General features: G+C 53.4%; 3 protein-coding genes and 1 pseudogene across 4 annotated transcripts; all 4 read right to left on the reverse strand.

The window, feature by feature from the left end:
• Positions 1-4,392: 4,392 nt before the first annotated feature.
• LOC119542549 lies at positions 4,393-9,197 on the reverse strand (annotated as a pseudogene).
• Positions 9,198-12,178: 2,981 nt separating this feature from the next.
• GALR3 (galanin receptor 3) lies at positions 12,179-14,534 on the reverse strand. 2 transcript variants are annotated; one of them, XM_037846783.1, is made up of 3 exons: positions 14,077-14,534; positions 13,114-13,351; positions 12,179-12,913 (listed from the first exon to the last, which is right to left on the reverse strand). In XM_037846783.1, the coding sequence occupies exons 1-3, from the start codon at positions 14,433-14,435 to the stop codon at positions 12,488-12,490; spliced, it is 1,023 nt and encodes a 340-aa protein (XP_037702711.1). In that variant the 5' UTR covers positions 14,436-14,534; the 3' UTR covers positions 12,179-12,487. The 2 variants fall into 2 exon arrangements, with proteins under 2 accessions (XP_037702711.1, XP_037702710.1); XM_037846782.1 differs by having other exon boundaries at positions 12,179-13,351.
• Positions 14,535-18,627: 4,093 nt separating this feature from the next.
• GCAT (glycine C-acetyltransferase) lies at positions 18,628-24,369 on the reverse strand. Its single transcript, XM_037846415.1, has 9 exons — positions 24,108-24,369; positions 22,601-22,731; positions 21,452-21,553; positions 20,949-21,095; positions 20,363-20,517; positions 20,154-20,236; positions 19,796-19,967; positions 19,222-19,343; positions 18,628-18,941 (listed from the first exon to the last, which is right to left on the reverse strand). The coding sequence occupies exons 1-9, from the start codon at positions 24,313-24,315 to the stop codon at positions 18,790-18,792; spliced, it is 1,272 nt and encodes a 423-aa protein (XP_037702343.1). The 5' UTR covers positions 24,316-24,369; the 3' UTR covers positions 18,628-18,789.
• Positions 24,370-25,520: 1,151 nt separating this feature from the next.
• On the reverse strand, positions 25,521-27,083 carry LOC119541966 (histone H1.0). Its single transcript, XM_037846392.1, has one exon. The coding sequence runs from the start codon at positions 26,796-26,798 to the stop codon at positions 26,214-26,216; it is 585 nt and encodes a 194-aa protein (XP_037702320.1). The 5' UTR covers positions 26,799-27,083; the 3' UTR covers positions 25,521-26,213.
• Between the last annotated feature and the right edge of the window lie 756 nt (positions 27,084-27,839).

Consider the following 27,839-nt stretch of genomic DNA (forward strand, 5'->3'; position numbering starts at 1 on the left):
ACCCAGGCCAGCACCCCTGCAGCACCACAGCCGTCCAGGGCCGGTGAGCCTCAGAGCACCTCTGGGTGCTCCAACCTAGTCCTGGCCCCCCTCTCCCCTCAACCTGTCCTCACCACCCTTCCTCCTGCTTCAGTCTCACCCCTACACAGAACCTGGGCCACTGAAACAAGCTCGGCACCAAGCAGTTACCTCGGTAAATCAGTCTAGTCCTCTTAAAACAGAAACCATTTCCCTGCTCAGCCTATCCATCTGGCCTCGTGCCATCTTGGATCCAGCCAGTGGCTCACGACACCAGCCCTGCACTGCGGCCGAGGAACCCGTGTTCATTAGCAGGAAGCCTCGGGGTGGTTCACTGGTGTTAATTTCCCAGGTGTGCATCTCGACGTTGATGGACGATGCTGTTCCCGCCAGCCTCGGGTGGGGGGTGGGTGGGGTGGTGAACGTGGCTGTGCCTGGGCCCCCCCCTGGCTGGCTCGCCCAGGCCACGGTCACTGCACAGGCTGGGAGAGGGGGTCACCTTCCTCACCTGCTCAGGTTCCTCCCTTCCCCTCAGCAGCCCTTCCTGACTCATCAACTACTCTAAAGATCACGGAACTGAAATCAGACGCACCCAAGTTGAAACCTCAGCTCTGTCTCAGGCCAGCTCTGGGCTTGCTCTTGGGCAAGTTACTCAGCCTCTCTGAACCTCCGTTTCTCTATCTGCAAACTAAAGCGGACTGGACAGATGTTCCAGGACCAAACAGAGCCTGGAAGGTGCTCAGTACATTGTTACCCCACAGACCCTTCTCCCCAAGGACCCACAGGCCCCTGGGTCTCAACAAGTTCCAACCCAACCCCAAATCTGCCCCCTCAGTGGTCCCCACTGCCATCCCCAGTCACCCAAGCCGGAAGCCCAGCATGCCGTCCGGGACAGCTCCTCCTCACCCCCAACGTTCAATCACCACGTCTCGAAAAGTGTGCCCCCCAAGCCATTGTCCCATCTGTCCCCATCTCTTGACACACTGTCAATGTCTTTTTTTTTTTTTTTAATGATTTGGGGGAATCTGTTTCCCCAGGTTTTTTTTTTTTTTTTTTTTTTTCTTTTTAAGCTTTTTATTTGGAAATACTTTCAGACTTCCAGGATAGTTAGAAAAATAATACAAACCCCATACAAAGAACTCCACTCCTAAACCCTGAGATCCTCAGATTCCCTGATTTTAACATTTTGCCACATTTGCTGTATCATTCTATCTGTCCATTGATCTATCAATCCATCTACCGGTCTATCCATTTATCTGTCTGTCTAGTAATGTATTTTCTGAACATGTGAATGTAGTTGTATACGTCACGCTCCTTGAACACTTAAAACTGCCATGTAGCTTTCCTAAAAAACGATATTCACTTACCTAGCCAGCTTAAGTGCAGTTATCAAGTTCAATAATTTTTTTTATTAGAGAAATTGTAGCTTTACAGAAAAATCATGCATAAAATACAGAGTTCCCATATCACACACCCCCATTATTAATACCTTGCATTAGTGTGGTACATTTGTAACAACTGATGAAAGACTATTATTATGATTATGCTATTAACTAGTCCATGGTTTACATAAAGATTCCCTGTTTGTGTTGTACAGTCCTATGTTGTTGTTTTTTAATTTTTATTCTAATAACATATATACTACGTAAAATTTCCCCTTTTAACCACATTCCATTATATAAGTCAGTGCTGTTCATTATATTCACACTGCTGTGCTACCATCCCCACCATCCATTACCAAAACTTTTCCGTCATCCCAAATAGAAACTCTGTACTATTTAGGCACTAACTCCACATTCCATACCCCCACCCAGGCCCCTGATAACCTGTATTCTAGTTTTTGACTCTATGAATTTGCTTATTCTAAGTATTTCATATCAGTTGTACACAATATTTGTCCTTTAGTGTCTGGCTTATTTCACTCATCATGATGTCTTCAAGGTTCATCCGTGTTGTTACATGTATCAGAACTTCATTCCTTTCATGGCTGAATGATACTCCATTGTGTGTATATACAACATTTTGTTTATCCATTCATCAGTTCAAGGACACTTGGGTTGCTTCCATCTTTAGGCAATTGCGAATAATGCAGTTATGAACATCAGTGTGCAAATATCTATTCAAGTTCCAGCTTTCAATTCTTTGTGGTATATATATCTAGAAGTGGGATTGCTGAAGAACTGCCAAACAGTCTTCGACAGCAGCTGCACCATTTTACATTCCAATGAACAAGGAATGAGTGCCCCTGTCTCTCCACAACTTCTCCAATACGTTATTTTCCATTTTTAAAATAGTAGTCATTCTTGTGGGTGTGACATGGTATCTCATTGTCGTTTTGATTTGCATTTCCCTAATAGCTAATGATGTTGAGCATCTTTTCATGTGCTTTTTCACTATTTGTATATCTTCTTTGGAGAAATGTCTAGGGTTCAAGAAATTTAGCATTGAAATAAAGCTTACCATCTATATTCCAATTTTTTCATACATCCCAACAATGTCCTTTTGAGCCTTTCTCCTCCCTTGTTAGATCCCACCTGGGATCATGCATTGCACTTAATTGTCAATGTCTCTTTAGTTGCTCTTTCTTTCATTTTATTGTGGGAACATATATACAACATAAAGTTTCCCATCCCAACCACTCCCAAGCATACCATTCAGTGAGATTAATCACATTTGTGGCATCCTCATCACCTGCCATCACAAAAGTTTCCCATCTTTCCAAACAGACACCCTATATACTCATTATGCGTTGACTACCTGTTCCCCTACTTCCCACCCCTGGCAACCTATACTCTAATTTCTATTTCTATGAGCTTGCATATTCTCCAATAGTTATTTGTAGTTACCTTGGGGATTAAATTTAACATCCTAAATCTATAACAATCTTGTTTGCTTTGATACCAACTTAACTTTAACAATATACAAAAACTATGTTCTCATGTCCCTTCATCCCCCCACCTTTATATAGTTCTTGTCACAAATTGCATGTTTATACATTATCAGTCCAAAACCACTGATTTATCATTATTTTTTAGGCATTTACATTTTATATCCTGTAGGAAGTAAAAAGTAGAGTTACAAACCAAAAATACAGTAGGACTGGCATTTATATTTATCCCTGTTGTTACCCTCACTGGAGATCTTTCTTCAGTCTACTGTCTACTGTCCTTTCCTTTCAACCTGCAGAACTCTCTTCAGCATCTCTTGTAGGGCCAGTCTTCTGGTGACAAACACCCTCAGCTTTTTTTTATCTGGGAATGTCTTAAACAGTCATTACATCATTTGCATATTCTCTCTGCTCCTTTCTCTCTTTCTTCTCCTTCTAGGATTCCCACAAGGAGTATATTTGTATACCTGATGGTGTCCCACAGGTTCCTCAGGCTCTGTCCACTTTTCTTCATTCTTTCCTCTTTCTGCTTCTCAGACTGGATGATTTCAATCATCTTACCTTCAAGGTCACTGATTCTTTCTTCTGTCAGCACCAATCTGCTGTCCAACCCCTCTGGGGAATTTTTAATTTCTCTTAGTGTGGTCTTTAGCTCTGCTTGATTCTTTTTTATAATTTCCATCTCTATACTGATATTCTCTTTGTGTTCATCTATAATTTTCCTGACTTCCTTTAGTTCTTTTTTTTCAGGTTTTAAAAAGAATATTTATATTTCAATATTCACCTAGCACAATACATCTGAAAGGAAATCACAATACAATGAAATATTTAAATCAAGGCCTCAGAATTTCCTACAACCATCAAGACCAAAAATCCTCACATTTCGGTATAGCATCTCAATTATCCCCATTAACTTAAAAAGCTTAAACTTACATGTCTTACAGGTTACTAAATGAAACTAGAATTAACAAACATTGAAACATTTCACTTTTCATTGTAGGCACAGCTCCTATATTTTGACTTTTACGAAAAAGCATGTCTTTCAACATGTATCCAAACGGTGTTCAATGTAATATGGTAGGCACAAGAGCAACATTTAATGGACTTGAACTGCTTTAACCTAAAAACTTAGTGCCTAAGTACATCCTACACCATAACTAACTTTAGGCAAGCTGAAGATTTGTTAAACAGTTATAGTTTACTCAGACTTCATTGCTACATCCTAGCTGAATGTTTGTGTTCAAAAATACTGAAACTGAAATCTTTAAAACAATCCTGGTTTCCACTTAGAGTAAGCAGAAATCACAAGCTTCTACTGTGAAACTGTTAAACTGAAGTTCGGTTTTTCTTTTAAAAATGTTGCCCAAGAGTCAGGGATCAGGATCAATTCCATTCCCCACCCCTGCTTTTTCTGGACATGCCAGACCTCCCTCCCATTCTGCTCACTCTCCCAGATGCACGGCTGCCATTATTTTAGCAGCTGCTGTTCATTTCTCATTGGCTACCTTTGCAATATTTGATTGCAAATCACTGGCGTTTTCATGTAAAACCTGGTCATATCCACTCATGCTGCTCTGCCTGCCATCGCCACCTCCATAACCACCACTCAGCAGCTGGCGAGCTCGGCCACCGTAACTGGACTGGTTTGACCAGCCCATGCCTCCCATCATTTGGCTACTGCAAAAACCACCACTTCCTCTTGCTGCCGAATTCAAGAAGAGCTCTACACATCTGTGTTTCATATTTGCTTTGTCCTTTGACATGGCTGCCAGAGAGACTTCATGAGTAGCAAATTCATTATCTGCCTCACCAGAAACTCTGCCGTCAGGGCCAATTTCAATGTGTACTTTCACGAGACTGAGCGGTGAAAAAAAAATCCTATATGTCATTCTCAGTAGCTCTGTAAGGTAATCCCCGCATGTGTACACAGTGTCCTGTTGTACTCTGGAAAGTAGAGCCACCATCCCTGTATCTATGATCAGACATTCCTGGAAAATAATAATTGAGTTCTCTTCCAAATCTGTCTGACTCAAATCCATAGCAATCATTATAGCCATCATATTCATCATAGCCTCCCTGGCCTCCACCATAAGCACCACATCTATCCCTGCAAAGCCAGCTCCCCTGCCCAAACTGTTATACCCCCCACCAGCCCCAGGTCTGTCATGGGGGCTTGGCCACTGCCTGGCCACGAGCCTTCTTGGGGATCATGGTGAGTTCTAACTTCAGCTTGATTCCTCTTATAGATCCCCATATATCTGTGCCCTATTCTTTCCTTGTGTTTCTTTGGAGTCTCTTTTTAACAGTAAATTTTTAAATAATCTTAAAACAATAAGCAAGCTGGAAATTGTAAAGTAGCCTTAAAATGTAACTTTCAAAGCTGGAAGCAGTCTATACTGAGAGCAGTAAGTAAACGTAAAGTCTGCACCTAGGCCTGAATAAGCTTTAATCTATTGCCCCCAACTTCCCAGATATGAATGAGTCTTTCGTCTATCTCCCTAGACTGGTATAACTGGCATCCTGCTGGCAATAGTGCCAGGCAGAACCCCGTTCCAGGTTCAGGACTCTTGCTATGGAAAGAATACAGACACGAGAGGGGCCAGCAGAAATAAGTAGTAAAGTTGATTATAGAAAAAGAGAAAGAAGACACATTAATGAGATAACATGGGCATGTTCCAGGGAAAAGAATGCACTGAGTGGGAGTGGGTTGGCTTGTTATATAGGAAAGTTTTGCTGGTGGCAGTTTTCCATAGTAACCTTTGAACTCTAGGAGCTTAAAAGGTTTGTATCAACCATGGCTTGCATTAACTAGGTGTCTCCTCTGTTGTAGAAGGAGATGGCTATCAGAACTTGTGACCTACCCTCGCATATCTAAAATTTGACTTTGGGCAGATGTTTAACAACCTCTATGACCCCATGCTTTTTGTCATTAACTGAGAATTTGCTTTGGGCCCATGGTTTTACAAGTGTAGATGGTTTGGGGAGGCTTCAGAGCTTTAGGGGAAATTTTGGCTCCACGAAGTCTGCAGCTGAAGCTTTGCAGGTTTGCGTTAACTTTTTTGAAGCAGACTAGAAGACCAGGGATCACAGCTCGATGCCCTAGTCTGTCCTGCCTCGCTGAGAGGCACCTTTCCCAGGTGTCACAGGAGGGAAATCTGGAAGGAAGGAAGATAAACTACTGAAATTCTCCAAACCTCTGTTAGCTGTTAACTAAGATAATTATCTTTCTTTGTCTCCAATGGATATAAAAGCCAATTGAAAAATCACTTGGGGAGGCTGATTTGGGAAATCTTCCCAGCCTTCCCACTGGCATAAATAAACCTCTTTTTCCTCCTCAGCCCCAGTGAGTTTTATTGGCTGCGCCAAGTGACAAACCCAGATTTGGGAAGTGCCCCTTCCACATTTTCAGCTACTTCCTGTGAAACAGAACTTCAGGGAGACCTCTCCCGGACCCCTCCCCTGGAAGGCCACGGGGGACGTTATCCCATTTGGCACGATTTAGGACCCTGAGGAGAAATGAACAGTTTCTTCCTTGCTCCATCCAAAGGGGAGTCCTCTAAAGACGCACAAAGCCATCCCTGGCCATGTCAGGACCATTTGGACCATGTACGTCAACACCCAGTCCATGTCAACGTTGTTTCACATGAACACTTCAATGCATCTGTGTCCCATAGTTTCTCTGTCTTTTTTCAGAGCCAATTTGACCTTTTCTTCTGAATCGAGTTCAAGATAAGCCTTGTTGCTTGGTCTGTCTTCTCTGGTGTAGATGAAACCAGTACCTTGAACCCCATTTTGAATTTGGCAATCAGAAAAAACCTGCTGCACCTCATCCTCTGAGCAAGACCAGGGCAAGCCCCAGATCTTCACCATGAACCCCTCGCTGCCTTCGGGGTCCAATATGGTCACTTCTTAGAGAGTCCTGGCTTTGAAAGAGACAGGATACACGACTTCAGCATGGCTGAGAAGAAAATCCTCCTTTAGTTCTTCATCCACGTTTTCCTGTAGCTCTTTGAGCACATTTAGAACCATTTTAAAAAATTCTTGGTCTGCTCCTAGGTCTGGCCCCCCTCATAAGTGGTTTCTATTGCTTTAATCTTCTCCTTTGCCTGGGCCATCACTTCCCGTTCCTTGTATATTTTGTAATATTTTGTTGAAACCTGGACATTTTGATATTTTAATGTGTTATCACTGGAATATAGACTCTTAAGCTTGTATCCAGCTAATGTTAGGACAGAGCTTTCCTTGAATGCCAGGAGCTAACAAAAAGAAAAATGAAGAAGGAGGAGGAGGAGGAGGAATAAGGAAGGAGGAGGAAGAGGAGGAAAAGAAGTAGAAGGTGGGGAGAGGAGGAAAAAAAGAAAACCCTTTTCCCAGTCTTTGCAGCTTGACCTGTGGGGATACGCTCCAGGCTTATCAGTATGGTGAGTTTAGAGAATAGCTCCAGGTCATAGTGCAGGGGCCCCCAATCCTTTGCCCCTGTGTCCTGTTTTGGGCATTGTGAGAATGAGATTAAGTTTAGCTTTCACATGGGATGGGGGTGACTTGGGGGGATGGCAGAGAGTCAAGAAGCCAAGCTATAGTTGGCGGCCGGTCCCCCTGTTTATCCGTCCAGTGTCCTTACAAGCTGGAGACTCCTGGGGTGGAGTCTCCTAAAATAGCCTCATAATTTGTTACCAGGTGGCTCTGAAATTAAGGAGCAAAGAAAAGAGGCCACCTAAGCATAGAAGTGGTGTCAGTACCTTATGTGGGCATAACCGTTACAGTCAGGGGTGGAGACTTGTTTCAAATGTTTCTTGTTTCAAATGTTTCAAATTTGAGTGGGTTAGTTAGGCCTGTCGAGTAGACTGTAACCTCTGGAGTATCCAGCCAATGGAGAAACAGGGGAGGGACTTGTGTGTTAGGCTTAGGGAATAAATAGTGCCGTGTTCTATTGTTGGGCACACCAGCCACCATGATTTGGTTGCACACCCATTCTTCAAGATCATGAATAAATTTCTTTTGTTCTCCACAATTGGATGAGCATTTATTCTCTTTCAGGTAAGTGTTCTTTCTAACACATGCACAAGTGGTTCTAGGAATTTCCACCATTTACACAGGAAACAGTTTCCCTGTGGTCCCAGCACGTGTTGCAGCCAGCATTCCCCTGCCCCTGTTGGAGGCAGTTCGGTGCAGGGGCCCTGTGAGGGGTGGGGGAGGGGCCAGCCAAGCGCCACATGATCCTACCACTTAAAAGTGGCTTTTTTCTTAATTCGGCACTACTACTGCCATTCTTTAACTGTTTTCTGGAGCTTTGAGAAAGATGTTTCTGCTAGTTCTTGCTGGTTGTTCAAAGCTTCTGGTGGGGGGGAATGGAGCCCTGAAGCTTCTCCCTCTGCCATCTTGAACAGGGTCGGCCCCCAGGTTTTTTTTTAAATGTTCTTTGGGCAATAAGCCTGCTATGCCTTCTGCAGAAGTTGCTGGTGCTGCTCTCTGAACATGGTCAGTGCTGGCCTTCTGCTGAGGTCTTGGATCTCCTCCTCTCTCTGGAGTCTCCCACCAGCCTCCTAACTCATCTCCCTTCTGCTCTCCCTCCGCTTGCAAGCCTGCCTTAGAGAAAATCCACGCACTCCCTTGTTTAAAACCTTTCAGTGGCTCCCCACTCCCTTGGGACAAAGCAGTCTCAGCTGCAGATTTCCTGGGTCCTTCCTGGCTGCTCTCTGCCACCTCTTCCACCTCATTTCCTGCTGGGTCTTCCTTGTCCTGTTCTGCCCCTCAGAACATAACGCTGTTTCTGCCTCCAGACCCCTGCACACGCTCCACTATGGCTCTCTTCCCCACCTGGACTTCAGCACTCGGCATGGGGGCCAACTCCTCCAGGAAATCTTTCCTGACTCCCCTAGCTGGGTTAGGAGCCCTTCTCTGGGCTCCGGCCACCTTCTGTCTCTGTGCCTGCTTCTCCTGAATGTAGTAGGTGCTCCGACATCAGTGCTCCAGGCCCCTCCCTAAGAGGGCTGCGCAAACAGCAGGGCCAGAAGGCTGTGCCATTCAAACCTCCCTCTGACCAGAAGGGCCTCCTTGCTAGACCTTGCAGGGGGCTCAGGTCAGGGGAGCTCTCCCGGGCCCTGGGGGCAGCAGCCAGGGCTCATCCAGCCTCTACTGCAGCCACCACAGCCAGCCTCTCTGGCCCTCCTGGACACACAGCGCCCTCCTCACCAAATAACCAGGCCATCTGCTCTTCCGAGTCTTTCGTTAGCCCCCTGAGGCAGACCAGGAGCCTCCGGGCCAAGCCCAGGCCCAGCAGCAGGCCATCCATTGACGGCCTCCATCAATCTTCCTGCCAAGTTCTTGGCAAAAATAACTTCCCCATCCTGAGTCCAGGCCCTGGTCAGCTTTCCTTGGTAGGGTGAACAAAGCAGCCTCCTGATTCGTCTCCGTCCCAGCCCCTCGGAACGGTCCTGGGATCTTTTTGAGCTGCACGCCTGACAAGCCCACTCCCCGCCCCCTGAAAATCTTCAAGGCATCATGGTCTGCCTGAAGGAAGGAGTTCCTGCTCTGCAGCCAGCACAGGAGGCCCTCAGGATCTCACCCACCCACCCTCTTGGCCTCCCCCACCCCACCCTCCCCTGCTGCAGCTGCAGAGCCACTTGCTCCTGAATGTCCCCTGCCTCGGCCCAGGCTGTTGCTCCACCTGGCCTGCTGTGCTGGTTTGGGTGTATTATGTCCCCCCAAATGCCATGTTCTTTAATGCAATCTTGTGGGGGCAGACGTATTAGCGTTGATTAGGTTGAAACCTTTGGATTAGGTTGTTTCCATGGAGAAGTGACCCACCCAACTGTGGGTAATACCTTTGATTAGATTATTTCCCCGGAGGTGTGGCCCCACCCATTCAGTGTGGGTCTTGATTAGTTTACTGGGGCCCTATAAGAGCTCAGACAGAAGGAGTTCACTGCTGCAGCTGGGAGACATGTTGGAGACAGCCTTTGAAAGCAGACTTTTGCTACAGAGTTTGCCCTGGGATATGCTAAGACAGGACCCCCAGGCACTTAGAGAGAAACATCCTGGGAGAAAAAACCAAGAATGCACAGGAGTTGAGGGAGGAGCTGGAACACAACCCAGGATCAGCAGACACCAGCCACATGCCTTCCCAGCTAACAGAGGTTTTCCAGATGCCATCGGCCATTCTTCAGTGAGGGTACCATATTGTTGATGACTTACCTTGGACACTGTGGCCTTAAGACAGTAACTTTGTAACCAAAAATCCCCTTTATAAAAGCCAATCCATTTCTGATGTTTTGTAAAACGGCAGCATTAGCAAACCAGAACACCTGCCCTTCCTCATTTTCCAGGGAAAAACTTATTAAAGGTCACCTCCTCCAGGGTTCCTGCTTGGATTGCACCAGGAAGGCAGTAGCCTCATCCTCTGTGTCCTTTCAGAACAGTGTATATTCTGTTATGGCCCATCTCACAGCACTGTCCTTTCTTCTTTGGGTTTCTGTCTCTCCATCTAGACTGGGAGCTCCTGAAGGCAGGCACCAGGTTTAACTCATGCTGTCCTCGACTGCCCCTCAACTGCCCCTCAAAGCCTAGATTGGTGCAGTCAGTCAAGTGTTTCAGGATAAGGGAAAGGAGGAAAGAGTTGTCTTTCCTTCCATGATCCCTCTGTCCTCATGTATCAAGTATCTGTTGCTTGCCTACTATGTGCCAGGCTGTCCTGCCCTCCATCACTTTTGGCCCCAGTGGGTCAGGAAGACCTGCTCAAAGCAGGAGGCCCCAGAGCGCCAGCCAGGGACCCCAGTCAGCCCACCGTGGATGGCTTCCACTGACCAGCCATCTCTCCTGTGCCTGGGCTTTCCTATAGGTTGATGCTCTGGCTCAGCCACTCCCTAGCTGAGTGTCCTTGTCTCCTGCCCCAGCCGGACAGAGGCAGTTCCGAGTGGGTCACCTGCCCGTGCCCACAGAGGGGACTATGGAGGCAGAGTAGCCCAGCTGGGTGCTGGACCACAGCACAAGCTGTCCCCACTTCCACACTGGGGGCACTCCCCCTTTGTCGTGCAGTGGACTTCATCAGATACCCCGAAATGGTTTCCCCACACTGCCTGGTTGCCTTTGGGAGATGTCCCTCAGACCTGGTCCAGAATCCTGGTTCTGCCACTAATTTGCCCCAACTCTGGCCAGATGGCCTCACCTCCCTGAATCTCAGTTTCCTCTTCTGGAAATGGGGATAATATCCCTTGCCTGCCAGGATCATGGTGAGGTATGGATGAGCCAGTGGAAGTGGAAGCACCAGTCACAAGGAGACAGGGGCCACAGTGGGTGCCGTGGAAGTAGGCAGCCCTCCAGGACACACCCCACTGCTGTGGCACCTGTTCAGCTGTGGAAACTTGGGCAGGTGAGAACCCTGGGCCAGGCATCAGGAGACTCAAGTGCTGGCCCCATCTGGGTCTCAGCCTTCCGCTCTGAAGGGTGAATGCCACTTGGACCCCAGAGCCTGGGGCAGGGGACAGGTGGTGACAGAGGACTCAGCATCTGTCTCCTTCAGGGAGGGGCTGTCCCCAGGGTGCCCCAGGCTCGCTCCAGTAGCAGGAAGGGTGCAGGGGAGACACAGAGGCTACAGGGTCTCAGGTCTCAGCCCAGAAGCTAATAAACATTATTGACGTGTGATAAGTGAAGGAGGGAGGCAGGTGGCTCTGAAACCATCAAGGCTGATTTACTGGTTAATTAGTGGGTTTCTACAGCCACTGACTTCCCCAGCTGCACACAGGGTAGGGGAAGAGGGGTTGGTCGGGCCGCAGAGAGGCCAGCTGGGGCCCGAGGGTGGTTAAGTGACTCTCCCAAGCCAGGGTCACCAAATGGCTGAAAGGACAATGCAAGTTTTTTTGGACCCTGGCTTGATGGCCAGGGGAAGCCCAGGTCCCCGGCCTGAGTGTCTGAACAGAACTCTTGAGGGAGGGGACTCGGAGCTCTCTGAGGATTCCAGGGTGCCCAGTTGAGTGTGGGGAGCTGCAAGGTTGGGGAAGAGGAATCAGGAAAAACCAAGAAAAACCATGGAAACTGGGAGAAGAGTCCTCAGAAGTGAGGAGGGCCACCGAGTAGAAAAAGTTAGAGAGACATGCATTTGAAACCAACTTCTGCCACACACCAGCTGTGTGATGTTGGGCAAACCACTAAGCTTCTCTGATCCTTGATTTCTATATCTGTGAAACAGGGCTAATCCCTTCTACCTTGCAAAGCTGTTTCAATAACTAGATTGAAGAAAGGACATAGCACAGTGTGAGATACACAATGAGTGTGAAAATATTTGTTGTATTGGCTGCAATTATTAAATCACCCAGAATAGGGCCTGGGACAAGGAAGGGGCTTGGTAAGGGGTAGTGGAGAACGCCAGGCCCAGCAGGTGCTGGCCAAGCTGGAGGGATGGGCAGAGGAGCCGCCCAGACTGGCTATGGGCCGAGTCTGGGGGCTGCCCCGGCTAGGCTGTGGCATTTTCATCGCCCAGGGGTGTCCACGCTGCTGGAGCCTCATGTCAGCCACCGCCTGCCGTGGAGCTTTGGCAAGTAACTCTACCTCTCTGGGCAATCCAGGCCTTGGCCCCATGCCTTAGCCTTATGGCATCCGGTCCTCCCGCCCCTCCCAAAAGAGGGCAAACAGACAGATGGACTCCCAGAGTCGGCGGGCAAGGTTTATTCCTATCCTAGTGCCGACAGGGCTCGTCCAGCCTCTCCGCGGCGGGCAGGTTCCTCCCCCGGCTGCCCGTCCCAGCCGCCGCCCGCCGGAAGCCTCCTCCGAGGCGGGATGTCTCCAGGGCAGCCGGCGGGGCCCGAGGACGCCGGGCGGACGCGACGGAGGGCGCGGCGGGCACCCGAGGCACAGCGGACGCGGCGGCAGCGGCGACGGCGGCGGCCGCAGGGCCACAGGCGGCGGAAGCGCGCGCGGAAGTGGCGCGAGGCGAGCGCGTAGACAAGCGGGTTGAGGCAGGAGTTGGCGTAGGCGAGGCAGTGCGAGGCCAGGCGACAGGCGTAGGTGGCGGGACTGAAGGCAAAGCGGCCGTACCAGAAGCAGAGGATGAGCGCGTGGTGCGGGCCCCAGCAGAGCGCGTAGAGCGCGGCCACCGCCAGCATGGCGCGCCCCGCACGGCCCGTGGCTCGTCGCCGCGCCTCGGCCGCCGCCGCGCCTGCAGGGCCCACTGCCACCCACAGGAAGCGCAGCGTGCGTCCGTAGGCCAGGCTCACCACGGTCACGGGCAGCAGGTAGCCGACGGCGAAGGTGGCCACATCAAGGGCGCGCCGGCGCGCGTCCTCCCAGGCGGGCACGCAGAGCTCGAGCGCGCCGTAGCGCACCGTGCCGTAGTAGCTGAGGTAGGGCGCCGAGAAGAGCGCCGCCAGCAGCCAGACGAGGCCCACGGCGGCGCGGGCGTTGCGCGGCGTGCGCAGGGCCCGCGAGCGCAGCGGGTGCCGCAGAGCCAGGTACCTGGGGGCGGGGGCCGGGTCAGCGTAGCCGGGCGCGCTCCCCGCGGGGCCTGTCTCCACGCCCCCCATGTTGACGCAGGGCGAGGGCTGCGACACCTGATGCTGCGTGTGCCTCGATTTCCCCTCCTGAAGAGGGGCGGGAGCGGAGAGAGAGCACGATCTGCCTTGCTGGGTTACCGCGAGGATGGAGCTAAGGCGCACAGCTCTCGGAGCAGTGGCAGTCACCTAGCCGGACGGGGTCTGTGTTAGATGCTATTTAACCGTTTTACATAGGAGGAAAATGAGACCCAGAGAAATGAATGACTTGCCCACGATCATCCGCGGGGTAGTGAACCAGAATTGACCCCAAGTGTCAAGCCATGCACGGAAGCAGGTGTGAGCACAACCGGGGCCAGGTGTGAGAAATAAGAGCATATCTGATGAATTAAATCATGAGTTCCTTTTGTCATTCATTTCACACTTCCACAGCACCTTCTGCTGTGCCCTGTGCTGACACTTTGGGACATAAAGATGGAGCTCCCAGTGGAGTGGGGACAAGTCAGGGTGGTCCCCTCAAGCTTGCCCTGCAGGTGCTCAGGGGCTGGTTAGGGGCAGGCAGAGAGCTGTTCCTTCCCTCCCTCCCCCTTCCCTCTTTTGTCCCTCATCTTCTCCTTACTAAGACCAATGAGAATCTGTTCAGGTCTTCCCTCCCCAGCCCAGGCCCGGAGAGGCTTGGCCGGAGCGCACCTGTCTATGGAGACGGCAGCCAGCGTGAAGCTGCTGGCGTACATGGTGAGGTAGATGAGCAGATGGACGGCCTTACAGACGAGGGCCCCAAAGAGCCAGGCGTCCAGCGTGTAGATGGTGGCCTGGAAGGGCACGCAGCACAGGATGAAGCACAGGTCGGCCACTGCCAGGTTGAGGATGAAGAGATCTGTGGTGCTGCCTGGCTCCTGCCAGGCTCCCGGGCCGGGCTGCAGCAGCACCGCCAGCACCAGCCCGTTGCCCACTGTGCCCAGCAGGAAGATGAGGGCAAAGACCACAGGCACTGCCACGGCCCCCGCGTTCCCCGGGTTGTCCAGTGAAATGTTCTGGACATCAGCCATCTCCCCATCAGACGGGAACCTGGGGGAAGAGAAGCTGAGGTCCTCAGGCAGGAGCCCCCAGCTCTGGTCACTTGACTCAGGGGTCTAGTTCTGAAGCCCGATGTCCTGGGCTGGGAGCTTATGTGGGATGGGGGAACAGAGCCAAAGCAGTCATTGAGGCCCTGGTGAGAGCCCCTGGCACAGTCACACGGGGGGCAGGGGGGGGGGCAGCCCTACAGCCTACGCTTGGTGGCCTGATTAGGATGGACCCCTCCACTCCATGAGGCGGGTGAAGACAGGCAGCATGGGGTGAAGTCTTGGGAGATGCAGCCCCAACCTCAGGAGCTGGCATATTTCCCTGACTTCTCAATTTGGATCTAAAGCTCAGGAGAGAGACCTGGACATGGGTTAAGGACCTTCAGCTGACTGTGAACTACATGTAGCCTCAGCAAAGCACACTGGAGTCAGTCACTGGAGTCAGTCCAGCCTGGTGACAGCCCCACAATGGCTCAGCTGGGAGAACCATACAGATCTCTGACTTTTTGCCCATGAAGACATTGAACTCCAGAGAGGGGACATGGGAGGCTAAGGTCACACTTTAAGTGGCATCCTGACTCCCAGGCTAGAGTGCTCATCTCAGAACCTGTAACAGGTGGTGTCGCTGCTAACCTGATCACACGTGTGTGAGCACACTTGCCTGTCCTCACCCCTGCCACACCCCGCAGCCCACACTGGCCACTTCCTGTGGATCCTCCTGGGTCCTGGGACCTCCGGGATGATGGGACAGATTAAAGGCGGGTGGAGGGGGTAGGCAGGGAGAAGGGAAGAAAGGTGATACCTGTCCCAACCCCAGCGCCCAGCATGCAGCAGGCTCCCAAAGCCCGGGACAGGCAGCACTCACCTCAACCCTGGGCACTGGGCCCCTGCTTGTTCCTGGGGGAACCAGCCAGCCTGAGGTTGCCTCCTGGCTCAGCGGCTACCCCTTGGTGCCTCCTTGCAGGTACAGGTCTGTCTCCTACTTCTCTTTTCTCCCGTGAGGCCCCTCCTCTCCTCTGCTGAACCGGACTTGGGTGTTCCCTCTGGAGGAGCCACTGGCTACCTCCTCCTCGGGCCCTGATTTCCACCCCCGGGGGGCACGCTCTTCTGCCCAGCTTCTCTCTGCGTTGCTGCCGGCTCTTTCTCTCTTTCAGCAGCAAGTAACCCATTGATCCTGCTCTCTGAAATTCGCTTTGTAGTTAACCCCTCCATGCCCAGGGCCCAGCCCATTCCTGGCACTCCACCTCCAGCTTCTCCCCTCTCCACTCCAAGGAGGATTCCAATCCCACCTGGGAAAGGATTCCTAGTCTTGGATGGGGTGTCCCAGGTGAGGAAGCTAGAATGAGTCCCCTTTCTGCAGTACCTCTCTCCACCCCCAGGCCCTGGGAATCCCAAGTCCAATCTGCCTCTCCAAGCTTGTTCTAGGGGCTCAGTCTGGCCTGGAGACCAGAAGGTTTATGTGCCTGTCCAAAGAGTCTGGCTTTAACCTGAGGGCAACGGGGAGCTAGTGAAGGTTCCAGAGCAGGGATATGGTGTGCCCATTTATTTTGTAGGAAGGCTCATGGGGCCTGGGGTGACAGAGATGGACAAGAGAGAGAGAGATTAGACGAGTGATCCATTAGGAGCTTCTGGGTTGGGCAAGAGCCAAACAAGTTGACAGGTCTTGGAGAGTGGGTGTGATTCAGTCATGGGTTTCTGGGCTGGACCCCTTGGAGAAGGAATGGGCCACAGGGACAAATGCTTCCAGAGACCAGAGAAGCTGGTGCCGGGGGGCAGGTGCATTGGTAAACTGGACAAGTGTACCAGGGCCAGAAGCCAGTCTGTAATGACTTAAGGAGGGTGTTGAGAAATGGTAGAGCAAGAGCGTAGTCTTTCTAGAAGCTGGGGGAGAAGTATCAAGGGAAAATCTGTGAAAAAGGCAAGATAGGAAATAGTGTGAGTGGTGACTGAGGGAGCCAGGACTGGGTTTCAAGGTCCTGAGGAGCTGGGAAAAGATCTCCTCAGAACCAGCTCCTTGCAGGCCCCTGGGATTTTTACCACAGCTTAGTGGGGCTTCTCCAAAGCCTGATGTCACCCCACACCATAGATGCAGAGAATCCCCCAATTTTTGGAAGCAGGGAATTGCTGAATCATTAAGACTTCAAGAATCAGACCTGAACTCTCCAAATCTAAATTCAGAACCATCAGGACTGAATTAAGGAATTAAAATCGTGGACTCCTATGATCACTGAATAGCAGAACTGTAGGAATCTGACCAAAGTAAAGCACCATTATGACTCCCAGGAGACTGGATCCACAAAGGTGGTATTCCTGAACCCTGGAACTGGCTGAAAACCCCCTGGATCCCTGACACATTGTCTTGCCTCCCCCCAGCTCAAAATGTGCAAGGTTCTGGGGGGCCCCTGCTGAACTAGGGCAAGGAGCTCCCAGCAGTGGCAGGGCTGAGTTGATATGATAGGGGAGGGAAGGAGGGAGCCCGGTCGCAGGACCCCGTGCACCCCTGCTGCCGCCTCCTCTCCTTGCTCCTGCCAATGCTGTTCGGGGCAGTCACTGCCCCGAACCTCGCGCTGGACACAGAGGAACATGGATGCAGTGTCCTGGGGCTCCAGGCCCAGCAGGAAGCAGGCATGCGGCTGACCCCTGGGCACCCACCAGTACGCACCCAAGCACGGACGCCTGCTATCCCTGCTGGGTGTCTCCCACTGGAGGGCAGCCGGCCCGGGCTGCTCCTGTATAAGGTCACCCAGGAGGATGCAGTGCTACTGGGAGCTGCAGGAGGCAGCGCACACGCTGCGCCGGCAGGTAGCCCTCTGCCCCTTGGGTCCGCCATGCTGTATGCATCGTGTCGCCCCTGGGAGGCCAGCGCAGAGCACACACACCGTGCAGCTGGCCTGGCACTGCGGGCCGAGCCTGGGACTGCACCCAGGCCGTGGGTGCCCTACTGTGGTGGCAGTCTGCAAGCGTTCATGCCGCTGATGTGGCTACAGCATCCCACTGGGCTCCTGGACCCCAGCCTCAATCTCCCTCGATCCCAGAGTAGGATTCCCGGAATTCCAGCTTTAAGATCTTGTAGGATTTGGGTGGAGCGCGCCCAGACCACTCATCCCAAGACTTCCGGCCAAGGGGTGGGATGGGAGTGCGGGGTGCCGGTGGGCCTGGTTTCCTGTTGTTAAGGAGGGCCTCTTCATCCTCTCTGCCCCATCCCAGCAAATGACGGGCCTCCCAAGGCCACAGCATGCTGCGGCTGGAGCTGGGGTGACTCAGAACCCACCCCCACCCACCGGATGCCCACGAGGCCAAGTGGGGAGGGAAATGGAGAGTCCCGCTTCCCGCGGCGCCTGCAGAAGGACCAAGGGCAGCCACTGTGGGAAGGGCACTGGCACCTCGGGCGAGGGTGCAGTGAGCTGGTGAGAGGCACGAGGCTGGACGGCGCCTTGGCAACAAATTGTCCCTCCTGGCCTTCGGCGCCGCCCCAAAAGTGGCTGCTCAAGGCCTCAAGACGGGGTGGGTGGAGTGAGCCGGCTTCAAAAAAAAACAGAAAAAAAAAACCAAAAACGGCTGGAGAGCCTGGGCTCGCTGCTCCCCCTGGTGGCTGATTGTCAGGCCAGCAGCCTGGGGATGGAAGTGCCCAGATCATGATGAATCCTGCCTCCTGGCAAGGGGGGGAAACTGAGGCACGCAGAGATGGGGTCTGCCCAAAGTGATAGTCAGGGACAAAGCGGGTTAAACCCAGGGTTCCAGACCTTCAGGAGTCTCTCCAGTGGTGACCCACATTCTGGGTCCCTGTTCTTTGGGGGCTTGAATCCTCCCATACATGGGTTTGGGCACCCAGCCCCCTTTTTATCTGAGCAGCTGTGGAAAATCCTTTGGACGGGAGCAGAGGACAAGGTGTTCACCAAGGCCGGAGTCTGGGGCCTGCAGGTAGGGGGTGGCGGCTTGGGAAAGGACCTGTAGGGCGGGTGCTCCACTGCCCTCCACAGCAGCACAGAATCCACCAGAGCCAAGCACAGGCCCTCGCCTGTCTCCCAGCTGCCCAGGTCCCAGGGGGAGAGGGTCAGCTCTGAGATGACTACAGTCCTCAGGAGCCTACCCTCAAGAGCCCCAGTCCCAGTTGAATCTTCAACTGGCCAGAGTCCTGGGCTTGCTCAGAGAAAAAAGGAGACCAGAACTTCCCAGATAACTTTCACTCTTGTTTCACCCTCTCCTGACCATGATCCCAGGCTTCACCCCAGCCCGGCCTTTGGTTCAGGGCTCGGAGCCTCTGGCCTGGGCTGATCAAACGCCCCCTTGCATGCTGTTTAGGGAGGGGAGCTTGGGTCTGCTTGTCCCCATTCAGGGCTCAGGGCAGTGCCCCGTGTAGCCGCCCCACCTCCACGAAAGCCTCCACGCAGCGGTCGATGTCCTCCTCACTGTGCACTGCTGAGATCTGTACCCGGATCCGGGCCTTGCCCTTGGGGACCACAGGGTAACTGAACCCGATGACGAAGATGCCTGGGAAGGTAGAGAGAATCATCTTGGGGCTCGCTAGAGCCAGACAGGCTTTGGGGGGCATGACTTCCAGTTCCCACATCCCTGAGGTCCACAGGGAGCAAGGTCTCCTGGACATGGGAGACTCACGGCCTGGAGTTCTTGCGCTTAGAGACAGGTTTTCTAAGTGGCATAGTAGGGTGGTGGTGGTAATGGGGTGTTCCCTCTTTCCTCTTAGGACCCATGGACCCTCCTGTCCTAGAGCCCCACAGAGGTGGTCCCACCTGGTTACTGTCTCCCTTACCTCTCTTTAGCATGTCATCTGCCATGCAAGAGGCCAGTCGCGCATCACCCAGCATCACAGGACAGATGGGGTGATTGGCTCCTGAGACGGTGAAGCCGGCAGCCTCCATCTTACTGCGGAACCTGCAGACACAAGCCGCGTGTCACAGAAGCTGGGGGCCTGGGGGGCATTCACACCTCCTCTTGATGGGCACAGGGCTCAAGATCTGTGCCTAAGTCTGCAGGACAGACTGACAAACACAGAAATGCAGACCCAAGAGGCAGATGATGAGCCAGGCAGAGGGAAAAAAACAGATCAAAGAGATGAAAAAGGAGGACTGAACAAGAGGGAGAATCATTCATAGAGAAATGCAGCAGGAGACAGAAGGAAACAGAGGTGGAGAGAAGAAAGAGGGAGGTGGGCAAGCGTGCAGCCTCTGCCTCAGAGTTCTCAGTGCAGCCTTACTGAGCAAAGTGGGGTGGGCAGAGGCTGAACCTGTAGGCCTGGAGCTGCTATGGGTACAGGCAGGCTCACAGGTGCAAGCCCACATAATCTCGCCCATCCCAGCCTGCCCCACCCCTGCCCGGGACTGCACCGCTGGGTCTTGGCGGCCATAGACTGGATGATGGCATTGCTCTCCATGAGCAGGTCCAGGGCTTTGGAGGCGCAGCCAACGACAGCAGGTGGCAGGCTGTTGGAGAAGAGGTAGGGCCGGGCACGCTGCCGTAGCAGGGATACCAGGGGCCCTGGCCCTGTCGTGTAGCCCCCTGAAAATGAAGGACGAGGTAGGGGTAAGGTGTGTGGTCAGGGTGCCAGGAGCCAGACCCTACCCCAAACCCCTCCTGAGAGTACAGTCCATGCTGCCCTCTTCTCTGCAGCCCAAGCTCTCCTCTCCCTGCCTTCCCAGAGACCCCCCTCCAAGACCCAGCATGTGGACATGGCCCCACAGGCACCTGATGCTCCACCCAGTGCCTTCCCAAGCGTGGAGTTGATGATGGTGACCTGGTCTGTGACGCCCAGCAGCTCATCGGTGCCCCTGCAAGGGAAGCTATTGCTGCTGCCACTGGCAGCCCCCGAGCCCAGGGATCATGGGTTGGGGAGACAGCTTCCTGGTTTCCCACCCACCCTCACAAGTTCAACCCCAGGCACTGTGTGCTCCCACCGTCCTGTGGGCCCCAGGAAGCCAGTGGCATGGCACTCGTCCACAAAGACCAGGGCTCCGTATTGAGAGGCAAGGTGGCAGAGCTCTTGCAGGGGCGCGATGTCACCATCCATGGAGAAGGCTCCATCAGTGGCCACCAGGCGCAGCCGATGCTTCTGCAGGGGAGACACAGGAAGGAGTTGACAAAACCACCCACCCTTTGTGCTTCTTGGGGCTGGAACATCCTGTCACTCATCTGTGCCTCTCTGAGCCTTACCTGCCTCTTTCAGGGCAGTCTGCTGCCACACTTAGCCTTGTGCATCGAGAAGCCACCAGAGGACAGGGTGGGGTGGGGCCAGTTTCTAACCATATACCCACCCCTCCCTTTAGGCCTGGCACCCCTTGGGTGCTTGCTAAAACTCAAGGCAGCATGATGCAATGAATAAACAAAACTTTGGGGTCATCAGAGGGATTTGAATTCAAATCTCGGTTGTTTCAAACATCCGGGATGCTTGACTAGGAGTGAGGAGTCAGCCTTACTTCATTTACTGGGGGATGCTGAGGATATGCCCAGTACTTGCCCCCAAGCCCCTGGGCCTCGCCCCACCTGGGCCTCCTGCAGCTTGGTCTCCAGATCAGCCATGTCCAGGTGGCGGTAGCGGTACTTGTGGGCCTTGCACAGGCGGATGCCGTCGATGATGGAGGCGTGGTTCAGCTCGTCCGAAAGGACTGCATCTTCTGGGGTCAGCAAGGCCTGAAGAAAGGTAGCTTGAGCAGAGCCATTACCCAAACTCCTTGGGGTTCTCCCTTTCCCATGACTCTCCCTGAGTCAAAATTTCACTGCCAGCCAGGGTATTCCTCTGGGCTGAAAGACAAGGTGCCCTCTGCCCCTGCTTGGGGCTCTGGGGCCCTGCCTTACTGACAGCAGGTGAGAGCATCTTTGGTGAGTGCCAGGCCCCTCCCACTTCAGCCTTCCTCCTCCCTGGTCCAAATGGGCTTGGGAACCTTGAGGCATGGCACTGGTATCCTGCCAGGTTCCCCTTCCGCCCACCTCCAATCCTTCCACAGCCTAGCAGGCCCCACCAGCTCCCGCACCCAGCCTCCACATACCTCGAAGAGGCCAGCGTTGGCATCAAAACAGCTGGGGTAGAGAATGGCATCCTCTCGCTGGTGAAAGCGGGCTATCTTTGTTTCCAGATTCTTGTGGATGCTCTGAAGAAAGCAAGTAAGACAGGTGTTAATGCTATGGACCCATGTGGGACAAGTCTTGGGGGACAGAAGCTTAGAAGAACGGCTGGTCAGTGGCCTCGGGTGCTCCCTTCTTTCTGTACCCCAAGGTTTTCCTAGGGCCAAAAGAAATCTGGCAGATGATTCCCATGAGGAATTAGGGACCTGCCAAGTTTCCCTTCCAGGTGAGAGTCCTGGTTTTATAATGGAAGTCTAAGGTAGGATTCCTAGTACTGATGGTTAAGGAAGACGTGTCTTCCTGATACCAAACTGAGTGCCTTTTTTGGGTTGTTTAATAGCAAAGAAGAGGACTAAATAAGTAACCCTGTGTTCGTCCAGGCCTCTATTTCTTAGATTTCAAAGTTATTCAGTCTGGGTGAGGATTTGGTTGAAAAGTGCTATGGCTGGGAGTGAGGAGTTCTACCTCTGGGATTCATTTCACCTCCCCTTTTTGAGAGGATGGGGGATGAAAATCACAAGCAGTAAAGAACACAGACTCTGGGATAAGAACAGCACCTGTCACATAGGATAGTTATGGGGATTAATGAACTAACACTCACCATGTGCTTAAACCCAAAACATAGTAAACACTACATAAGTCTCATGTCAAATAACATTTACAAAATAAAATAAAAGTTGATACCATGTGCTTCCCACTGTTCTAAGTACGTTTACAGTTATTATGGTAACAGAACTAGCAAATGGCAGAGCTGGAAACTGAGTCCAATCTCAATCCTTGCCTTCCACCCATACTCTCATGCAAGGAGACAGGCATGGTGATCCCTGTTCTGAAAGTAGGGAAACGGGTGCTCAGAGAGGTAGTTTCTTGCCCATAGCCTCTCAGGAATGGAGGCCTGAACCCAGCTTTTCTCCTGGAGAGCACAGGGTTAAGAGCAGGCCCAGAGTGCCGGAATGAGCGGAGCTGGCTACACCAGCCCTGCCGACCGTGGGAAGCAGACAGCTGGGGTCAGCTCCCAACTCGGAGACAATCTGTCTACCTTCCATCCTACCCCCCCACCCCACGCCCCATACCTGGGTCCCGCAGATGAAGCGGACAGAGCTGAGGCCGGCTCCAAACTCCTCCAGGGCCTGCAGACCCGCCTGGATCACCTCGGGGTGGCTGCTCAGGCCCAGGTAGTTGTTGGCACAGAAGTTAAGGATTCCTGAGGTGGGGAAGAGCAGAAGGACACTGCAGCTGAGGGTGAGGAAGCTCCTGGAAAGACATCAGTGCCAGGCCTGGGGACAGAGAGGAAAGGCCCTGGATTCCCCCTTTAGGAGGCAACAACCACCAAGTATGATCTGTTCTGGGGCAGAGGCCAGGTTGGAGAGCTGGGGACCCCCAGGAGGTCCCAAATCCAAAAGTATCAGGAGAGGGTCAGGAAAGAATTCTCTCTCAGTGCTGCACCTTAAAGGATGAGTTTCCACCCTGACTTTGAGTCACATCCCACCTAGGGAAGAAGCCAGTCTGTCCTCACTAGCTTCTCCTGCCTCTCAGGCATGGGCCTTGGTTTCCTTGTGGGGAAGAAGAGATGCTGGGTCAGTTCTCAAACAGCAACAGTGAGCTTTGCTACTTGCCATAGACTGTACCCACAAAAGAGCATGCCTCTGAGACCCTGAATTATAAAGCCCAAAGTGAACACAGCTGGCCCGAGGAGGACACATCCTGAGGAGGCGGAGCTTCTAACAGGACTGGAACCTGGGTCTCCTAATTTCCCATCTTTCAACCTGCTCCAAGCTTCCCCTGGGAATGCTGGAGCAGGCAGGGATTTTGCAGGACCTCCATTTTACAGATGGAAGGAAGGAATCCACACCTGTTTCCTGGGCAGAAGGCAAGTTTGGGGGTCTGCTTATAATCAGCACCCACCTGGGGCCTGGCACAGGCAAGACAGGCAGTGACCACTGGTCACACAGAAATGAGGAAGGTCTAATGCCACTCTGTATTTCTGCAGCAGCCCTCGAGCCCCTTGTTCACTGTAGCTTTGGCCAGAAGTTTGACCTCCTGGCCAGTTAGCTGACCTTCCAGCTTCTTCCCAAAAGACTTAGACCAAAGCCCCGGAACTAGCTGGGGGCTTTTGGGCAAGCCACTCAGCATCCAAGCTTCAGCGTCTTCATTTGTAAAACAGGATTAATCATTCATACTTTGGAGGTTTGCAAGAGTCAACGTGCAGCAAGGAGCAGAGCGCATTGAACAAGCAGTGGTTGGTGGGTTTTCTTGCTGCCGCCTTGCCACCACTCTTCCTAAAAGCCATGGTGGGAGTCGGCTGGGATCTCCCTTTCATCTCTCATGGGGCTGCGTCTCAGCCCCGCCCCGCCCTCTGGGCCCAAAAGGTGCACGAGGACAAAACACCAACCTCCCTCAAAACGGGTTTAACCAGATTAAACACTGGGGAGCCATAAAGTCTGCCTGAAGGGGACCAGTGGCCTCCTGCGAGGGTGCTGTACCCCCTCCACTGTCTCCAGAATCTGCAATCAAGCGCAAGCCCCGGAAAGCTCCTGGAATGCCCGGCCACGTCCGACGACTCGCGGTAGGGGAAGTTACCTCTGGAGTCGCCATCTACGCAGATGTGCGGCCCCTGCCGGGACGTGATGACCCGCTCGCTCTTCCAGGTGCCGGCCCCGCGGATCCCTTCCAGCTCCTCCTCCAGGATGCCGCGCAGCTGGGCCAGCGCTGACTGCGCGCGGCGGCCGCGGGGCACCACGGGGGGCACCACGGGGAGCACCGCGCGCAAGACGCGGCCACCCCACATCTCGTCCACCTTGCCCCAGCGCGCCGGCCCCCCGGGTTGGTCTGCTCGGCCCCGCCCCCCCGGGCTGGTCACGTGACAGAGGCCGGGCCCCGGCAGCCAATCGAAGCTAGAGGGAGTCGGTTAAAGGGGCAGAGGACGAAAAGTGGATTGATTTGTAAATTGAGACTGGAAAGGTCCGAGCTGGGGGAGGATGGGGCGGAGAAAGCCGCGGCCGGCCGGGCCGAACCCATCAGACCCCTGCCCTACTCCCACCCCTTCCCGGCAGATACATCCACCTCTCCGAAGGAAGAGGGGTGGCCTCTGGACCCCAAAAGCAGAAGTCCCTAAGCAGACTGAGGCACGTTCTGCTCCCACCTGAGGCTTCCCGGTTTCTGTCGAGCTCCTAGAACCCCTCCCCCATTCTCTGGGGAAAAGGCCCCCAAATATCCCCAAATGCCCCCCATGGGCGCCCCCCGGCCACATTGCTCTGCGTTCTCCAGCCTTAAAAGTGAGAAACTCCAGCGATCAGGTTTTTTTCCTTTCTCAATTTTATTTTAAAGTCTGAACATTACAAAGACAGCAAATTCTTCCCGGCACAAATAACACTTATCAATAACAACAAAAAAGGTGGGGGGAACACCCAACTGAGTGATTTTCCTATTTAACTACAAATAAGAGAAAGACGACTGTACAATTTTTTTCTCCCAGCTCCCGCGTGTGAAACCTAAGTACTAGCCCTAGATATGTATATATACATGTACACACACATATACATGCACAGATCTAGTTCTGTAAAACTACTTAGCAAATTTCAAAATCGACTGCAGTATATCTTACCATTCACTCATCCCCGCCCAATGCTCCCTCCCCCCATCTCTAACTACTTATAAAAGACTCAAGTAAAAAGAGGTCAGGAGGTTTCACCATGGCTGATAGCTAGGCTACTTAGGGCTCCCCTCCAGGACAGCAAGCAAGAGCCACCTCTTTGCACAGGAGGAAGCACGCACGCACGCGCACGCACACGCACAAACCTGGAGAAAAGAAAAAAATCCTCCTAGGTTACAATCCAACAACTGTGTTGAAGGACCCAAGTTTCAAAGGAGCACACTGAGGCACTTGGCTGACTGGCTCCACACCCTTCCCCCAAAGTTTCCCCTCCCATATTAACATGAAACTTACGTGACACAGAGCCACAAAGAGAGCCCCCACCCCCACCCCCACCCCCACCCATGGCTAGGTCCCAGCTGAGAGGAGCCAAAGCTTCTCCCACCAGCTGTCACTATGACCACCTCCCCCTGTTCCCTAAGACAATAAGAAGGCCCCAAGAGCAGACTAAACAGAAGTGAGAAGCAAACCAGGCTGCCACCCCTCTCCGCTCAGCACTGGGAGGTGGAAATCAGGCCAGAGTTTTCTCCACCTCCCTCCTTTGCCATCCAGCTGCTGCCACGCTTCTTCCTGCCAAAGGTTTTGAACCTGTCACAAGGTATGCACAACTTAAGGAACCCTCTGCACCTGCCTTAAAGACACTCCTCCACACCTCACAATCCCTGGACTCTCTCTCCTCTAGCCAAAACAAGCTGCCTTGCCCCTTCCTCTGCTCCCCTATCATAGCAAACCAACCAACAAAACAAGACACACAAGCCCACCCAAAGCCCTAAACCCATAAGTAGATTAACAAAGTAAGAGAAAATGTTAAGTACATTCTCATCATTACAGGGATGAGATTTTTTTGTTGCTGTCCTAGCATGATAGGTTAAGGAAAAGGAATTGTTCCATACTTCCAGAGGAATCCAAGTTCTGTCTCTTATAAAGCCATGACAGCAAGGGGCCAAGGGTTGCAGATTAGGATCAAGAAAGGAGAAAAGTATCTACAGAAAATGGGAAACAGGAAGGAGTGTCCACAAGAGAAGAGTTCACTGTCACTTCTTCTTGCCGGATCTCTTGGCACTAGACTTGGCTTTGGGCTTCACTGGCTTGGCCTTTTTGGGCTTGGATGCCTTAACTGGCTTGGCTTTGACAGTCTTGGGTTTTTTGGCTTTCCTGGGTGTGGCAGCCGGCTTCTTCTTAGCCTTCTTGACTGGGGTGGCTTTGGGCTTCTTACTTGCAGCTTTGGAAGCAGCCTTCTTCGGCTTGGCTACTTTCTTTGGTGTGGCCACCTTCTTGACTTCCTTCTTGGTCTTCTTGAAGGCCACCGACCTCTTGGGCTCGTCACTCTTGGCCAGGCGGAAGGACCCCGAGGCGCCTACCCCTTTGGTCTGCTTGAGGACTCCCGTGGTGACCAGGCGCTTAATGGACAACTTGATCTGCGAGTCAGCGTTCTCACCCACCTTGTAGTGGCTCTTGATGTACTTCTGGATGGACTGGCGAGAGGAGCCAGCCCGGTTCTTCTCTGCTTGGATGGCAGCCACGATCATATCTGAATACTTGGGATGGTCTGTGGACTTCTTGGAGGCCTTGGCCCGCTTGGGCTTGGCCGCAGGGGCGGAGGTGGAGTTCTCAGTCATGGTGGCCTACCTGGTCCTGGTGGTTGAAAAAAACGCCTTCAAAGGAACCAGCCCTCGTCGGAGACACAGAAAAGCCTGGTTGGGATCGGTTCTCCGGCTCCTGACCACCAAGCCAACACCGAGTCCGGCTCTCAGGAATGCGAGTGGGGAGTCGCCCCCTCTCCTCCCGGGCTCGGGTCGCGGGAAGGCTCGCTGGGCCGGGTGTACGTGGCCCGGCCCCGCCGGTCTAGTCTGTGGGTCTCGGCGCTTGGCTCTGCCTCCACCTCTACTGCCTCCCTTTTCCCAGCTCCGCGTCTGGCGCTCGGGCGGCGCATCCGGGTATTTAGCGGCGGCGGGCGGACCGCGGTGAGGACAGGGCTGCTGGCTGCCTGCTCCCGGCCGGGAATGGCGCCGCGCCGCCGCCATCTGTGTTTCTTCCGCCGAGCAAATCCGACCTTTTCCCCCGGCCGGGACCTTACCGCGCCCCGCCGCCGCCCGGGGCCGCTGCCCGGCTCCCTGGGCTCCCCCGCCGGGTGTCCCGCCGGCCCGGCCGCCGCCCCCCGGGCCCGCCACGCGCCCCAAACGGCGCCGAGGACCGCTGGCGCGCCGGCACATTTCCCCTTTGCGGGGGTCTGGCTCTGCGGGGTGCGAGAGCCGCGGGGCGGTGACCCCACCGAAGCGAAGCTCCCCCCTGGAGCTAGCCGGGGACCCCGCTCCCTGTTCGCTGCGGAGCCCCCCAGCCCGGCAGAGCGCCCGGAAAGAGGCCCCAACTAACACACGCGGCCCCGAGCCGGGCGGCTCCCAGCCGGGCCGAGCCGGGACAAGGGGGAGGGGTCGCTCCCCCGGGGCCCCGTCACCTCTCGGGGGTCACCCCACCATCGGGCGCCCTGCACCTCCAGCCGCGCTTCGTCCTTGGAGTTCCAAGCAAACTTTTCTGTGAAAGAGTTGGAAGAGCACTTTCTAACTTTGTCCCTTCCCCCTCCTCTGTCGTTTCTCCCCCAGCGCGCCCCCCGATCTCTGATCGAGGTTCCTTCCTGAGGCCGAACCCCCAATGCATCCTAG

The sequence above is a fragment of the Choloepus didactylus genome, chromosome 8 (assembly GCF_015220235.1).
Source record: "Choloepus didactylus isolate mChoDid1 chromosome 8, mChoDid1.pri, whole genome shotgun sequence".
Classification (NCBI taxonomy): Eukaryota; Metazoa; Chordata; class Mammalia; order Pilosa; family Megalonychidae; genus Choloepus; species Choloepus didactylus.

Coding starts and splice junctions, on each gene's coding strand:
- LOC119541966 (XM_037846392.1), bottom strand. CDS start 26,798: ATGACTGAGAACTCCACCTCCGCCCCTGCGGCCAAGCCCAAGCGGGCC.
- GCAT (XM_037846415.1), bottom strand. CDS start 24,315: ATGTGGGGTGGCCGCGTCTTGCGCGCGGTGCTCCCCGTGGTGCCCCCC. Junction 21,096..21,451: donor CCAACGCTGGCCTCTTCGAG/GTATGTGGAGGC, acceptor ACCTTTCTTCAG/GCCTTGCTGACCCCAGAAGA. Junction 20,518..20,948: donor CCAAGCTGCAGGAGGCCCAG/GTGGGGCGAGGC, acceptor TCTCCCCTGCAG/AAGCATCGGCTGCGCCTGGT.
- GALR3 (XM_037846782.1), bottom strand. CDS start 14,435: ATGGCTGATGTCCAGAACATTTCACTGGACAACCCGGGGAACGCGGGG. Junction 13,352..14,076: donor GCTGCCGTCTCCATAGACAG/GTGCGCTCCGGC, acceptor CCCCGCCCCCAG/GTACCTGGCTCTGCGGCACC.